The following is a 17,500-nucleotide window of genomic DNA, read 5'->3' on the forward strand; positions in this document are numbered from 1 at the left end:
AAACGAAATAATAAGGAATCTGAAATAAAATCTATAATGTTTGTCATCATCATCATCATCATCATCATCATCATCATCATCATCATCATCATCATCATCATCATCGTCGTCGTCGTCGTCGTCGTCGTTGTCGTCGTCGTCAAAACCATTATTATCATCACTACTATTACCAATCACATGCCTCATGTCGATCACAAAAACACACAACTTAAATCACACGCTGTTATGTCCCCTATTTTCCATCATTCAAGTCAATGATCTAAAAGGGTTTTCTTTTCTCCGTGTCATTTCCAGGCTTATATCCCCTTGCTTGGGCATTCATGACTCAGATTGCCTCGATACTATTGAGCCTCACCGTGATTTCCACTAAAGAGCCAAGCATCCACTCATCTGCAACAAAGTCAACACGATCTGCTGACCATCCTTGTTGGATGGTGAACATTTTACCATTTGCTGACACGATTACCACTATGTCCCCTACAAAAGTCGACTATCTCAAGTGGAGCATGTCCGATATCCTGCGACTTTCTCTGGCTGCACCGTTAGTCGTCTGCTACACTTGTTGAAGAGAAGACAATTCTAAACTTCCAACTTTGCTGAGGATAATCGTTCATACATTTGAATAAAAAGATCACCATAATTTATAAATTTGTTTTTTTTAAAAGGACAATTTAGTTTCTTTCCTCGAACGTCAGAAGAAAAAAAAAAAGAATCCCAAAAATCTGAGAATTTAATTTTATGACATTTAAACTGAATATCTAAGAAATAAAGAAACAAAAAATAATAGAAAAATATACAATAAATATCGCAGGTGAATCGTGTTCTCAGTGATTGGAATATTAATTACTAAAACAGCAATATTTTACCAGAACAATCCAAAAGGAGTATTGCATTTAAAAACTATCCTTCTATTGGAAGAAATTATCCTGGCGACCAAATCCAAAGGAAACCAACACTTCACCAAAGCAAAACCAAAGAACTGCGTGTCTTATTTCAGTCACACATTAAATCCTATTACCTTTTACCTCAACATATTTAACTATTCCAAAGAACTGGTTGAAAAACAGAGTGCTGTCAAGTGATTAACCACATCTAAAGACGCCATATTATTATTGTTTTGCTGTGCAATTTGTTGATTTTTGTTGAAGCAGTGATAAAAAGTCTTATATCAGTCAGATTATTTATTTTCGTGCACAAAAATATTGTTCTGTAAATATTTATAAATATTTGAATGCGCTAAAGAGACCAAATAAAGGAGAAACAGACAAATTTGGATCACGGAGGTCAAGAACCTCGAACCAAAAATCAAGAAACAAGTACAGGAGAAAAAGCGTGAGTATCTCTCGTTTTCTATTATCTTGTTATTACGTCACAGATGAAAGATTATGATGATAGGTCATTTTCTTGTCGTAAATGACAATACAAAGGCACAGTAATATCCGTTTAATCAGAAATTCAAGGAACGGTTATTTAGCCAAATGTTACACACCGTTACACCAGATGAAGACAGACAGTTTTGTTAAACGCAAAGTCATTGGAGTTCACACTTTGGAGCCTATATATGTTTGGAATTACAGAGATAGCTAAATCAAACGCAAAGTTATCGGAGTTCATAATTTGGAGAAATTGCATTCTCTCTCCCCATATCAACCTATGGATATAATATATTATATTGGTTTTTAGATTAAATTTTCAGCATTGAGTTCACTAAGATTAATATCAGTTTAAGGCGTTTGTTCGCATATTCCGGTTTATGCCTAGAAACTAAAACATTATAAAACAAACAAACCAGGTATGAATGTAGGTTATAAGTCATGTAAACCAGTTGTATAGTTACTGGACTGGTAGTCGTATGACATAGAGTGAAAGGATTGACCATGTACTGGAATACTCACACAAAGCAATGATCAAGATGTTCAATAGAAGTAATAAAGTTCAATTTGAATGAATCCCCCTTGGAGGGAAAAGATAAAAAATGTGTTGTGTCTGCAGTTAATATGAAATGGTATATGTGCCCCATGGCCTCACAACGGTATTATGTCCACGTGAACTCGATGCCGAAAAGAGATTAAAATTTAAAGGGATATGTGAAATTTACCCAGAACTCTATGAAGACACCTATTTAAAAATTGGCCAGAAAACTCCCCCTTCAAATATCGATCGATTTAAATGACCATCACCTTGGCAAAAACTCTCAAATCTGGGATCATGCAAGGTTACATGTAGTTTTGTTTTTTAATTCGATTAATATGAAGAGCAGAACTGGTGAGTGTTTTACTTAAACGCATTGCATCAATATAATGTAGTATGAATACCATCTCACGAAACTTACGATTTTCATTATTAGATATGAAGTGAGTAGAAAAGTGCCAGAAGACAATAGAGAATAAAAATTTTTTTCGCGGCGGTGGTGGGGTTTGAACCTGCGACCTTATTGGTACGACAACTCCGCCTGGCAGGTGAGAGCGTGGCTCTACCGTGTGAGCTATCCACGAACACAAAAATATTCGTTTCAAACCCAAAGTCATTTCTAGATCCCTCTCTCACCCACTTCTTGAGATCGCCGATTCGTTCACCACCATCGCGAAATAATTTTGACCAGCAGTTAAGCTTAATAGCCAATATTCTCATCACAAACATATAACATAGAAACGATTGAGACATTGAGTATGCTCCGGTGTATGGGGTGAATTTTTAATTCAGAAAAGTGAGTGGAGCAGGCACTTATGTTGGTAACAACAAGATATGAAGTGAGTAGAAAAGTGCCAGAAGACAATAGAGAATAAAAAATTTTTTCGCGGCGGTGGTGGGGTTTGAACCTGCGACCTTATTGGTACGACAACTCCGCCTGGCAGGTGAGAGCGTGGCTCTACCGTGTGAGCTATCCACGAACACAAAAATATTCGTTTCAAACCCAAAGTCATTTCTAGATCCCTCTCTCACCCACTTCTTGAGATCGCCGATTCGTTCACCACCATCGCGAAATAATTTTGACCAGCAGTTAAGCTTAATAGCCAATATTCTCATCACAAACATATAACATAGAAACGATTGAGACATTGAGTATGCTCCGGTGTATGGGGTGAATTTTTAATTCAGAAAAGTGAGTGGAGCAGGCACTTATGTTGGTAACAACAAGATATGAAGTGAGTAGAAAAGTGCCAGAAGACAATAGAGAATAAAAATTTTTTTTTCGCGGCGGTGGTGGGGTTTGAACCTGCGACCTTATTGGTACGACAACTCCGCCTGGCAGGTGAGAGCGTGGCTCTACCGTGTGAGCTATCCACGAACACAAAAATATTCGTTTCAAACCCAAAGTCATTTCTAGATCCCTCTCTCACCCACTTCTTGAGATCGCCGATTCGTTCACCACCATCGCGAAATAATTAAAGTGAGTGGAGCAATAAAAAATTTTTTTTTTTTTTATTCTCTATTGTCTTCTGGCACTTTTCTACTCACTTCATATCTTGTTGTTACCAACATAAGTGCCTGCTCCACTCACTTTTCTGAATTAAAAATTCACCCCATACACCGGAGCATACTCAATGTCTCAATCGTTTCTATGTTATATGTTTGTGATGAGAATATTGGCTATTAAGCTTAACTGCTGGTCAAAATTATTTCGCGATGGTGGTGAACGAATCGGCGATCTCAAGAAGTGGGTGAGAGAGGGATCTAGAAATGACTTTGGGTTTGAAACGAATATTTTTGTGTTCGTGGATAGCTCACACGGTAGAGCCACGCTCTCACCTGCCAGGCGGAGTTGCCGTACCAATAAGGTCGCAGGTTCAAACCCCACCACCGCCGCGAAAAAAATTTTTTATTCTCTATTGTCTTCTGGCACTTTTCTACTCACTTCATATCTTGTTGTTACCAACATAAGTGCCTGCTCCACTCACTTTTCTGAATTAAAAATTCACCCCATACACCGGAGCATACTCAATGTCTCAATCGTTTCTATGTTATATGTTTGTGATGAGAATATTGGCTATTAAGCTTAACTGCTGGTCAAAATTATTTCGCGATGGTGGTGAACGAATCGGCGATCTCAAGAAGTGGGTGAGAGAGGGATCTAGAAATGACTTTGGGTTTGAAACGAATATTTTTGTGTTCGTGGATAGCTCACACGGTAGAGCCACGCTCTCACCTGCCAGGCGGAGTTGTCGTACCAATAAGGTCGCAGGTTCAAACCCCACCACCGCCGCGAAAAAAAATTTTATTCTCTATTGTCTTCTGGCACTTTTCTACTCACTTCATATCTTGTTGTTACCAACATAAGTGCCTGCTCCACTCACTTTTCTGAATTAAAAATTCACCCCATACACCGGAGCATACTCAATGTCTCAATCGTTTCTATGTTATATGTTTGTGATGAGAATATTGGCTATTAAGCTTAACTGCTGGTCAAAATTATTTCGCGATGGTGGTGAACGAATCGGCGATCTCAAGAAGTGGGTGAGAGAGGGATCTAGAAATGACTTTGGGTTTGAAACGAATATTTTTGTGTTCGTGGATAGCTCACACGGTAGAGCCACGCTCTCACCTGCCAGGCGGAGTTGTCGTACCAATAAGGTCGCAGGTTCAAACCCCACCACCGCCGCGAAAAAAAATTTTATTCTCTATTGTCTTCTGGCACTTTTCTACTCACTTCATATCTTGTTGTTACCAACATAAGTGCCTGCTCCACTCACTTTTCTGAATTAAAAATTCACCCCATACACCGGAGCATACTCAATGTCTCAATCGTTTCTATGTTATATGTTTGTGATGAGAATATTGGCTATTAAGCTTAACTGCTGGTCAAAATTATTTTGCGATGGTGGTGAACGAATCGGCGATCTCAAGAAGTGGGTGAGAGAGGGATCTAGAAATGACTTTGGGTTTGAAACGAATATTTTTGTGTTCGTGGATAGCTCACACGGTAGAGCCACGCTCTCACCTGCCAGGCGGAGTTGTCGTACCAATAAGGTCGCAGGTTCAAACCCCACCACCGCCGCGAAAAAAATTTTTATTCTCTATTGTCTTCTGGCACTTTTCTACTCACTTCATATCTTGTTGTTACCAACATAAGTGCCTGCTCCACTCACTTTTCTGATTTTCATTATTACATTCACAAAGATTTGTGCGTAGATTTATTCATATTATTATATTGTAATTTGCTATGCATATAATTTGCAAAGTCTGCAAATCCAGTTTTATTTCTAATTTACTGTAGAATTCATAATATATCATGACTGAGTGGTCAGTATGTTCGATTGTGACCTCGATGACCAGGATCGAGCCACATTTTGGCATTAAAAATATTTTCCCTGGGAAACATAATGTACCCTCTAAATTTGGGAGTCATAATGAATAACATGTATTTGTATTTTAAGATTAAACCCTGCACCTTTTTCTCGTATGTTAAAATCCCGTCAATTTATAGAAAGCCCGATATAATTCAAGATAAGTTCCCGTGGAAAATTCCAGGAGTGTTATGGCCAAACTGAAAGTAAAACATTTGAACATTCGAACATTCGAAACAGATTGCATAAAAATTATTTTGCACGACTTTGGAGTTTGAAAGGATAAAGAGAGTGCCGAACGGTCCCAAGTACTTGATTCCTGGAAAACGAGAACCGCAGGGGCTCATTAGATATTGGTTACTTTTCGACTTTGGCATTGGTCCAACTCATAAATCGGATATTTTGGACCTCCTCGAGCACCGGAAATTCTTTGGGACCGCGAGAGCATTGAGATGGAAAGCGGTGCCAACCCCTCACACTACATGGCAGCAAGTGATGAGAGGGAGAGAGGACGTGGCCTAAAGGTTTTACAAGTTTACAAGTTTACAAGTTTACAAGTTTATTCAATATTAGGCTTTCGCCAATAAATCAACAATTTGATGCCAACATATATGAAAGTGGAAAAAAAAAGTAAATGGAACCAAAAATAAACTGATACACCACACAAAAATACACGAATGGTAATAACATCAATACGTTCAATAATAATAATAATAATAATAATAATAATGATGATGATAATAATAATAATGATAATAATAATAATAATAATAATAATAATAATAATAATAATAATAATAATAATAATAATAATAATGATAATAATAATAGTTAATAATAATAATAATAATAATAATAATAATAATAATAATAATAATATAATAATAATAATAATAATAATAATAATAATAATAATAATAATAATAATAATAATAATAGTAATAATAACAACAACAATAAGAAGAAGAAGAAAGAAGAAGAAGAAAGAAGAAGAGAAGAAAGAAGAAGAAGAAGAGAGAAGAAAGAAGAAGAAGAAGAAGAAAGAAGAAGAAGAAGAGAAGAAGAAGAGAAGAAGAAGAAGAAGAAGAAGAAGAAAGAAGAAGAAGAAGAAGAAAAGAAGAAGAAGAAGAAGAAGAGAAGAAGAAGAAGAAGAAGAAGAAGAAGAAGAAGAAGAAGAAGAAGAAAAGAAGAAAGAAGAAGAAGAAAAGAAGAAAGAAGAAGAAGAAGAAGAAGAAGAAGAAAAGAAGAAGAAGAAGAAGAAGAAAAGAAGAAGAAGAAGAAGAAGAAGAAGAAGAAGAAGAAGAAAGAAGAAGAAGAAGAAAGAAGAGAGAAAAAAAGAGAGAAGAAGAAGAAAAGAAGAAGAAGAAGAAGAAGAGAAGAAGAAGAAGAAGAAGAAGATAGAAGAAGAAGAAGAAGAAGAAGAAGAGAAGAAGAAGAAGAAGAAGAAGAGAAAAGAAGAAGAAGAAAAGAAGAAGAAGAAGAAGAAAGAAGAAGAAGAAAGAAGAAGAAGAAGAAAGAAGAGAAGAAGAAGAAGAAGAAGAAGAAGAAAAAAAAAAAGAAAAAAAAATAAAAAATAAAATACAAATCCAAAATCAATAATAAACATAATAATACCATATACCATCACTACATCATCAGTTCCATAAAAAATTAATAAATAATAATATAATAATATAATAATAATAAAAATAATAAATAAATAAATATAATAATAATAATAATAAATAAATATATAATAATAATAATAATAATAATAATAATAATAATAATAATAATAATAATAATAATAATAATAATAAAATATTGATACCATCACAACAGACCTCCTCACTACCACGAAAATTCCCGTAGTACTACGGCTAAATCCGGGCTGGATATAATAAAGGTTTTTAATTAAATGTCATTTCTTGAAAACGAAGTTCTGGTGCCAGAGCTATCACATAGAGTTAATATTTTTCCCCACGCATTATAAGGACAAACTGGTGGTTTTTAAGGGTAGTTAAAATGTCTACGATGTTATTTACCCTGAAAACTACTTATTACATTTTCCTATTTCAAGTAGGCAGGTCTGCCATGATAAGTATCAGTTCCATAGTCAAAATAAGACAAACAGAAATAACTTTTATTTTAATCAATAATCCATACAATTTGATGACAACAGACATGAGAGTGAGGAAAAAAGGTAAATGAAACCAAAGCATAAAATGATAACATAAATAATCATAAAAATACAACATTGTAATACCACCAATACTTAAAATAATAGTAATAATAATAATAATAATAATAATAATAATAATAATAATAATAATAATAATAATAATAATAATAATAATAATAATAATAATAATAAGAAGAAGAAGAAGAAGAAGAAGAAGAAGAAGAAGAAGAAGAGAAGAAGAAGAATTGTAAAAATAACATAAGCGCCACAGCAATAATATCTAGTATTGTATTTGTAAATGAGGACCACGCTTATATCCCTTTCGTTGACAATTAAGAAGATAGGGATTATATCATGGTAATTCTGTTTTGGATAATAAATTTATTGACTTTTAGTAATAATAGGTGCTCCAAAATGCTTTGGTCTGGGTGATCTTTATCTTCGGGGAAATTCCAACATAATCAATAGCCCACCACTTATATAACACATTTCTATCGTTGATTAAAGTTCTAGAAGAATGGGATCTTGCGAACATTGCCTAGAAGTTACAGACATATTAGTTTAACTTATTTTTTGGTAGAATTACAGAATTAATTCCCAAAGACAAATACTTGAATCTTTTAGAATATCACAAACATTTAAGTAATTTTCCGTACTGATATAGTCTAGAGCGAAACAAGCTTGCGTACTTCAATTATTCCATGTCAAGGGTTGGTTTCTGTGTTTTTAAGAATTTTACGGCGTTTGTGACGCATTGAAAGAACAGAAAATGTATAAGGTAGTCTAAAAGTATACTTTTCTCAAAGACACCCGAGGATAAATAGGCAAAGGTAAATGGTGCGGATAGGGCACCAAGAGCACCCCTCGGTGTACTTAGATTGAAATCGCTTAGAAGTCAAAGATACAAGCAAAGAGTATTAACAAGTGAACTACAACACTTCTTTTACAAATCACATCAAAACAGAAGAACCAAGAAAGAAAAAAAATATATATATAGATATATATATATATATATCTATATATATATATATATAATATATATATATATATATATATATATATATATATATATATATATGGTTATACACTGGTTATGATATCAATGCTGATAATAACAACAACAACAACAGCAACAATAATAATAATAACATTTATAATAACAATAATAATAACAACAATAATAATAATAACAATAATAATAATAATAACAACAATAATGACAATAATAATAACAATAATAACAACAACAATAAGCCAATTGTGCAATCGCAACTAATCTTTATCATGGTAAACTATTATACAATATTTTAATATCAATGCCCAATTTCCCCCCCCCCCCCCCCCCCACCCCACTTTCTCACACAAATACACACTCACACACACACACATACTTATATATATATATATATATATATATATATATATATATATATATATATATATATATATATATATATATAACATGTCATATTTTGTATAATATACCACATCTTAGTATCAGAACTGCAGTTACTAAACAGACAAAAACAAATGAAAACAAACAAACAATCGCATTATTCTCTCTATCATCAATTTTAATAAGTTTTCCTTGCCGTGGAAACCACAATTATACTTGTAAATATTTCTTGTGTTCGATCTGTACCTTAAAACAAAGTCTACCTAAATCACCTTGCTGTCTACTGTCTCTGCATTTCAAAAATTTGATAAATTCAAACATACTTGGTTTATTTTTCAGTTTTTTCCGGCAGGCAATTTCTTCTCTCTTGCGTATACCTCGAACATTCAATTAGACAATGGTATTCGTCTTCTATTACGTCACAAGTAGGACATTTACGATCATTTCTATCTACTTTTCTTGTGCCCCATCTACCCCTTTCTATATAAAACAAATGAGAACTCAATCTGATTTTTGAGATGGCAACTCTGTAAGATTTATTACACAGTTTCATATATGGTTCTAACTCAAAGGTGTCTTTAATGTGTTTATACAGCCGTCCAGACGTCGTCATCGACATCTCAGCGTGCCACTCTTGTAGAAACATGTCATCCAAGCGTTGTTTTAAAACCGCCAGAAAGTAATTTTCATTTTTCACATTTTGTTTAACCCAATGATGGCCCATTCCGCTCCTATCCAGCAACTGCTTCACCAGACTTACCCAAGTTGTTGTGTTTGGTTCATTAATATTCAATTGCACAAGTTCTTTGTATACTGCATGAGTGAATGAGCAATCATTATTTCCTGGGCGAATAAGTTTCAACCAATACTTAATAACTTTCATTTTTCTTTCAATATGCAAAGGATACACCCCCAATTCCCCATAAACAAAACAGTTTGGTGTGCTGTGCTTAACACATAGAATGGATTTAAGAAAACCGAGGTGAAATCTTTCAATTGGATCAGCTCTTCTTAAACCCCATATTTCTGCCCCATAATTCAGTATTGGTAAGATGGTACTATTGAACAGTTTCATTTGCATCTGTGGTAAAATTTCTGTGTTAGTGTTAAAATACTTTCTAAGTGAAAATAGTGCTCTTCTGGCTGAGTTTGTTACTTCTTGTGTACATTTTGTAAGAGATCCCGATGCGCTAAAATGACAGCCTAGATACTTGAATGACGAGATTACTTCAATACTTTTACCCTGATATGACCATTTGTCTTGTTGCCCAATTTTCCCTCCCTTTTTAAATACTACGATTTTTGTTTTACTGATATTTACCTTTATTCCCCATTGCATACAATATTCTTGTAAAGAGTCTAAACTGTTCTGCAAACCCTCTTTTGTTTCACTGATTATTGCCATATCGTCTGCAAACATGAGCAATTTAATTGTAATATCCTGTATTTGTAATCCTATGGAATCTTCACTTAATTTACTTTCAAGATCATTAACAAACAGCGAAAACAAAAGTGGCGAAGTGCTTTCACCCTGTAATAATCCGCTGTTTGATTTAAAAAATTGTTGTTGACCTTTACCTCCTGTGGCCAGCTCAACCTTTGAATACATGTTTCTAAATAGCTTGACAAATTTCGAGCTCACACCGGATTTGATCAATTTTGTAAATAATGCGGATCTGTCAATAAGGTCATATGCTTTTTCATAGTCGATAAACGCGCAATGTAGCTTCTTCCCTTTAGATAGCAATATCTCGATAATTCCATGTAGAATAAAATGGCAATCTGCTGTGCTCCTTCCCTTTCTAAATCCATATTGAACCTCGTTTAACACATTCTCTCCCTCCACCCATACATTTAGTCTTTCATTCATCACTCTTGTAAACAGTTTTCCTATACAACTCATTATTGTTATCCCTCTATAATTGTTCACATCTCTTTCATCTCCCTTTTTAAAAATCGGCACAATTCTACCCTGACTCCATATCAAGGGGAAATATTCCAATTCCAGTATCTTATTGAAAATCGATAAAATCAGTAATTTGATTTCTGAAGTTGCATTAATAATAAATTCATTTAACATATTATCCACTCCAGTAGCTTTGCCGCGTTTAAGAGCCTTAATTGCTTTGTGTAGTTCCCCCATCTCGATTGGCTTATCTAAAATGTCTATATCTATAATATTCCTTCCCACATCCTTTTCTACCTCTGCAATCTCCGCCCTACCCATCTCCCCAACCCCTGATTCTTTATTTGCTAAAGTTTTAAAATGGTCGTAGAAGTTTATATCTGGCAGCTCTCTTCGTGATACTGAATTTCTTTTTATTTCCTTCCAAAAGTTCTGGGGTTCATGCTTACTTAAATCCAATAAATGTTGCGCTTTTTTGCGACTGTAATTTCTTTTGTTAATCCTACATACCTTCCTGTATTTATTCCTTTCCTTACACATCAATGTCCTGTTTTCCCCTGTCCCCGTCTCTATAAACTTATGTGCTCGTTCAGTGAATACTTTGCGTTGGATCTGACAAGCTTCGTTATACCATGGTGCTTTCTTTCTTCTCCCTTTCCTTTGTTTATCCCCTCTCCCCTCTATCCTAACTACATGATCTATCCCTGCTTCTGTTAAAATATCTGTTAACTCGACTATATTACCCTCTAATACCTCTGGATCTGTGTTAGTTTGTACCAAATATATTAGATTGCTCACCTTATTATGACACACTTCTGTATTTAATAATGTAACGTAATTCTCCTTCTTATCCTCTTTCCACTTTGTCAACATAACCCCATCTAAACCGTCACTTACCTCCCGTCTATGCACACTATTATTTAATTTCAAAGTAAACGATATTATCTTATGGTCTGACATTTCATTTGTTTCATGGACGTTAAAACCACACACATTTCCTATAACCCGCTTATTGCAAATAACATAGTCGATTGTACTCTCCCCTTTTTTATTGCCAAACGTTGTGCATCCCTTCATTTTATCCTCCCCTGTTCTCCCATTTAATATTGCAAGGTCACATGTGTAACATAATTGGAGTAATTTCAGTCCATAGTCATTTACTTTTTTGTCCTTATTAAAACGTCTAACTGTCATGTCATTACATAAGAAATCTCTTTCACATAAAACATTCTCTACCGAAAGCTCTTCTGTCTGGTTCTCTCTAATGTCAACAGTCAAACAATCCTCTCTCTCCGCCGTCCTTGCATTCATGTCTCCTGCTACTATAATCCCTCCCTGATCGGTCACTTTTGTCAATTGATTTAACAGTTCATCAAAACAACTTACACTATCGTCAAAATCGCTACGCGTTGATCCATACGGCCTCATGTAGACAAATAATAAATATACACTTTCATTCCATCCAAAATGTTCCTTATCTAATTTAAAACACATACCATCTTCATACTCCCAATCTACAACTGACACACCCTTTTCCAAACGCTTCCTGAAATAACACACTAACCCACCCGAATCCCGTTTGGCCCTTGATTTTCTTTTACGGTGTTTGCAGAACGGTTCACAGTAGCCATCTAACATTAAATTACTTCTCTCATTCGTCCACGTCTCACTTAACAAAATTACATCAAATTTATAAATACTTTCAACAAATTCAGGACATTCTTTCTTCATTTCCAAACTACCATTGATATTAAAAACACAAAAGGATACATTTGAAAGGTGGCTCCGCGGCGCATCTTCCTATTGTCGATCTATTGTCGTCGTCGGTCTCACTGTCCGCACTTCCCTGCCGTCCACAATCAGCCTGGCTGGGTATGCTACCCAGGCGTCTCTTCCGGCATTCTTGGCTGCCTTCAAATCCGCCATCAATTGGCGTCTTGCCTCCCGGATCTCAGACGGAAAGTCTTCACTTACTCCAAGTCCAGGAGGCAGATGCTTTCTCCCCAGCTTGACTCGTTGCCTGTCATTGAAGTCAAGGAATTTGGCAATGACAGGCCTTCTTTTGTCACTCGTTCTTCTACCCATCCTGTGCGCTCTTTCTATCACCACCCTTCCTTCCACTTTGCACTTCCGCACCAACTCCGCCACAAGAGGGAGTGGCGCGGTAAAGTGCAGTAAGTAAAATGTGTGGTGATTAGTGGGAGTAAATGAGAGGTGAACTGGTCAAAGAATAGTCAGACCAAAGAATGGTGGTAAGAAGCGAGAACCGTCGGGTACTGCTGAATACCAAAATTCACCGAAATCCACCGAAATCTATCATCTACCGAAATTCACCGAAAACTACCAAAATCCTTTACAGTGGGGATTGAAGCAGAGACTACGGGAGGTGAGCACCAATGGGGAAGGAACCAGAGACTATGGGAGGTGGGCACCAGTGGAGATTGAACCGGAGACTTTGGGATGAAAAAACCAGTGGGATTGAACCAGGGACTACGGGAGTTGGGCACCAGTACAGAGACTATGGGGGTGGGCACCAGTGGGGAGTGAACCCAGACTGTGTGAGGTGGACATCAGGGGGAGTGAACCAGAGACTATAGAAGCAGGGCACCAGTGGAGATTGAACTGGAGACTATGGGAGGTGGATACTATTGGGGATTGAACCAGATACGCTATGAGGGCGGTCATCAATAGGGAGTGAGCCAGAGACTTTGAGAAATAGGTACTAGTGGAGATTGGACCAGAGATTATGGGATGAGAGAACCAGTAGGGAATGAATCAGAGGCTGGGATGAGAGAATCAGTGGGATTGAACCAGAGACTAGAGAATGTGGGCACCTGTGGGGAGGGAACCCAAAACTGTAGGAGGTAGATGTAATGTGGTATTTAAGGTGAAGGTTAATTTTAAAAATTGAATTAAGAAAATTTATGTAATAATTCCCGACACCACACGAGCGTTTACATAGGTTGTCAGCTCATGCACTCACAGAATCGCCCAATTAATTAGGATTAAATTATAGAGGTCTGCAAATCCTATGATTTCCCCATTACATATTACATGGAACATGAAAGTATTTAATTGCAAGGATATCACCTTCACAATCCAGTAAGTAATGAATAAAACAAGTTCCAGTCCCACTTATAATTGACACTAAAGTCAGTCAGATTGATTCTGTTGCAGGTGTTTACGTATTTTAATGTTTGTTATTGGGCACTAACAATGAAAAAAAAAACAAAAAAACCACAATATTTTGTTTTATTGTGATTCTTATCTTGATAGCAGTTGAGGTCCTTAGCCGAACTGGCCGTCTCTCTGCTTCGGGTTTTAGGGATGCGTGGTTGGCCATACCAGGAAGGGATGGAAATCTGGTTTGATATAAATATAAACAGGCTGTGAGATTTCTCCGTGTTATACTTCTTTGGTCTGTCTTCCGGACTGGGGTGCGCTCAGACCGGGATATTATATATATATATATATATATATATATATATATATATATATATATATAATAATATATATATATATATATATATATATATATATATATATATATATATATATATATATATTTAATGCTAACGCCCAGATAGCATGAAATAAACAACTGATAGTGCCCTCAAGGAGTAACCGTTTGCGCGAGATAAACAACTAGCGAAACCATGGTATTAAAAAATATGTTCAAAATACATGTAACAAAGTCATTATGATATCATGCATATCAACCTCATAGGAATAGAGACGTCAAGTATGCAGAAAAGGCTGTAGATACAGACGGTGGATCAGAAAGAAATTTAAGAAAGTTAACTCAATGTAATCCACTCACCCATTATTCATGAATATCACAACACTGAATCGGGATAAAAACACGTCTGTCTTCTAGGATTTTTGTTGTTGGAGAGAATGTCTTGTTGTGAGTTGCAGGTTTTATAAGGCTAGTTTGTCCTGTTAATTCCTTGTTTTGAAGATAGGGTGGTGGGCGTGGCTGCCTGATGTTCACACTTACTTTTCATTTCCGATATTGGCGGAGTTTGGGCGATTTCTCATATAGTTGTGAAGTTTGCGTCTTCGTCGCAGGGAGTATTGCGTGAAAATCCAATTAACACATTGTTGTTTTCGTGGATGGTAAAATGTCATATTGATATGTCCGCTTGTGGCAGTAGACACCAGGAGGATTGAACCAGAGACAACAGAGCAGGGCACCAGTGGGGATTGAGCTGAAGTCTATGAGAGGTGGACACCATTGGGGAGTGAACCTGAGACTTTGGGAGGTAGGCACCAGTGGGGAGTGTACCCAGAACAGTTAGAGGTGGACAGCAATGGGTAGGGAACCCAGAACACCCATCAATTAGTGGAGACTGATGGGGAGCGAACTCGAGACTATAAAAGATAGACACTAATATAGTAATAAACCGTGACAAATGAGATATGGACACCAATGGGAATCCAAGGTTGACGTAAAAAAAAACATTGGGTCGCCCTATTTTGAATGTTTACACAATAGAAATGAAAAATAAAATTTTGTCGTCCAATTAAAAAATGTCCAGTCTTAAAAACCTTGTATCTCAACTAATACTGATCTCTCAGAGTGGTTCTATAGTATAAGTTATACGATTTTTCATATTCTACAACATATATTATTGTTTTCATGCTTTCAATCCTAATCTGGACAATTCAATGGTTTTTTGGACCTAATTTCCCCCCCCCCCCCCCCCCCCCCCCAACTGATCCATCCGTTCATCTCGTCTCCCTATAGTCGCCATTGTAATCATTTAACCTTTAACCAAAATCCGGATTGAAAAAAAGGCTACACTTAAACTTTAAAGTTTTAAAAAATGTCAAGGTGACGAAGGATATTTTTCTGTTGGAGAATTCCAAGATGCAGCAATCTAAATGTCATGTTTGTTAATTCTAAATTTAAAGGTTAACGGAAATCAATGTGCAGTCCTCTCAAAGAACTGTTTACCATCGCGGTAACTGTACACGTTATTCGTGGATATTGATTGCTAGGGTATAATTGTTTATACTAACAATTATTATTCTTGTAATCTTCCTCTCTCTCTCTCTCTCTCTCTCTCTCTCACTCTCTCTCTCTCTCTCTCTCTCTCTCTCTCTCTCACTCTCTCTCTTTCTGTGTACGTGTATTTCTCTCCATCTGTCTATTTGCTATCTCTCTCTGGGTGTTTTGCACATCTGTGTGTGTGTGTGTGTGTGTGTGTGTGTGTGTGTGTGCGTATGTGCGCGTATACTTGTTAGTTTCTTTCTTGCTCTCTGTGCTTTCTCTATTTGTTGATTCCCCCTGCTAATCCCTCCCCCCCCCCCTCCCCCCCCCCATCCCTTTTATGTGTGTTGTAATCCATATCGAAGAGACACTTCATGATACAATGCGTCTCCTTTTATTTTTTGTGCCATTTTGGGCTTGTGCGGTTATGTGATCTAGTGGTATGACACTCACTTTCGGATCAGAAGGTCCTGGGTTCGAGCCTCGCTCGGCGCATAGTTGAGTCCTTGGAAAAGACTCTTTACTCACATTCTCTCACCGTACTCAGGTGTAAAATGAGTACCTGGCCGTTAACAGCGTTGTCTTTGTCCGAAAAATTGTAATATCGCCTAACAGGCGTCATGTCTCGTCCTACATGTTAAATGTTGCTGTTGACCAGGGACCCCTTGTAAAGCGCATTGAGCACGTTAAGTGGATATTGCGCTATATAAATGCTCAATTTTTTAATTTTTTTATTACACTCGCCTTCAGATCGGAAGAACTTGGATTCGTCCTGAGCGGTACATAGTTGAGTCCTTGGAAAAGGCTCATCACTCATATTCTCTCACCGCACTCAGGTGTAAAATGAGTAACTGGTCGGTAAAAGCGATTTCTCTGTTCGAAAAAAAAATTTGTAATATCGCCGAGCGGGCGTTGCTGCTGGCTAGAGACCCATTGTAAAGCGCTTTAAGCACGTTTAGTGCCAGGCCTGTTGCAGACATCGGCGATCATTGGGTGGTGGGGGGGGGGGGGTTGTTTCTTCCCCAGACCAACATTATAATGCGATAAGAGAACGGGTAGATACAGAGCAGTAATCCAGTGCTTTTATTTATTGCCGACTGGCTTGGGTAGACATGCCCATCGATTTTTTGGGGTTATCACAGGCCAAGATTGTGGTGATATGTCTTGTCTTGTTGTGTAGATTGGATGGGATATTGAAAAGTTTGGGGATGACTTTGATGGTGGTGGGTGTGATGTGATGGTGGTGGGGTGGTGTTATTATGTGTTGACGGTATCTAGTCCTTTGGTCTTATTGACTGTATGTAAGGATGGTTCATCATCATCATCATCATCATCATCATCATCATCATCATCATCATCATCATCATCATCATCATCATCATCATCATCATCATCATCATCATTATTATTATTATTATTATTATTATTATTATTATTATTATTATTATTATTATTATTATTATTATTATTATTATTATTATTATTATTATTAGTAGTAGTAGTAGTAGTAGTAGTAGTAGTAGTAGTAGTAGTAGTAGTAGTAGTAGTAGTAGTAGTAATAGTCGGCATCCTTCCGTCTCAGCAGACCAATCCTTGCATGGCAGTCTCTACCGCAGTTGTTGCACACGTAGTTTGACTGTGTGTTTGGTATTTGGATCTGCTGCCTCTCTTTCCTCCTTGCTCTCCTCTCCTCAAACTTCATCTTTCTCCTCTCCTCACCCCTCTTCACTCCCTCCATCACCGCATATCTCCAGCC

At 36.6% G+C, this 17,500-nt stretch overlaps 2 protein-coding genes across 6 annotated transcripts in view; one reads left to right on the forward strand and one right to left on the reverse strand.

The window, feature by feature from the left end:
* LOC144977243 (b(0,+)-type amino acid transporter 1-like) overlaps positions 1 to 17,500 on the forward strand; it is a 138,689-nt gene that overhangs the window by 38,558 nt on the left and 82,631 nt on the right. Inside the window, exon 1 of one of the 4 annotated variants that reach the window (XM_078922262.1) lies at positions 649 to 1,332. The exons of the other annotated variants lie outside the window; for them this stretch is intronic. The gene's annotated coding sequence lies outside the window, so the exon portion shown is untranslated. Of the gene's footprint in view, positions 1 to 648; positions 1,333 to 17,500 lie in introns of those variants that run through there. 4 annotated transcript variants of the gene reach the window in all.
* LOC144977242 (uncharacterized) overlaps positions 8,917 to 17,500 on the reverse strand; it is a 17,792-nt gene continuing 9,208 nt past the window's right edge. For both annotated transcript variants that reach the window (XM_078922259.1, XM_078922258.1), the window contains exon 3: positions 8,917 to 14,110. In XM_078922259.1, coding sequence (XP_078778385.1) covers positions 9,171 to 12,479 — 3,309 coding nt within the window. In that variant the 5' untranslated portion in view covers positions 12,480 to 14,110 and the 3' untranslated portion in view covers positions 8,917 to 9,170. The remainder of the gene's footprint in view (positions 14,111 to 17,500) is intronic.

Source organism: Berghia stephanieae, chromosome 7, assembly GCF_034508935.2.
Source record: "Berghia stephanieae isolate SIO BIC M18660-M18661 chromosome 7, UCSD_Bste_1.3, whole genome shotgun sequence".
Lineage (NCBI taxonomy): Eukaryota > Metazoa > Mollusca > Gastropoda > Nudibranchia > Aeolidiidae > Berghia > Berghia stephanieae.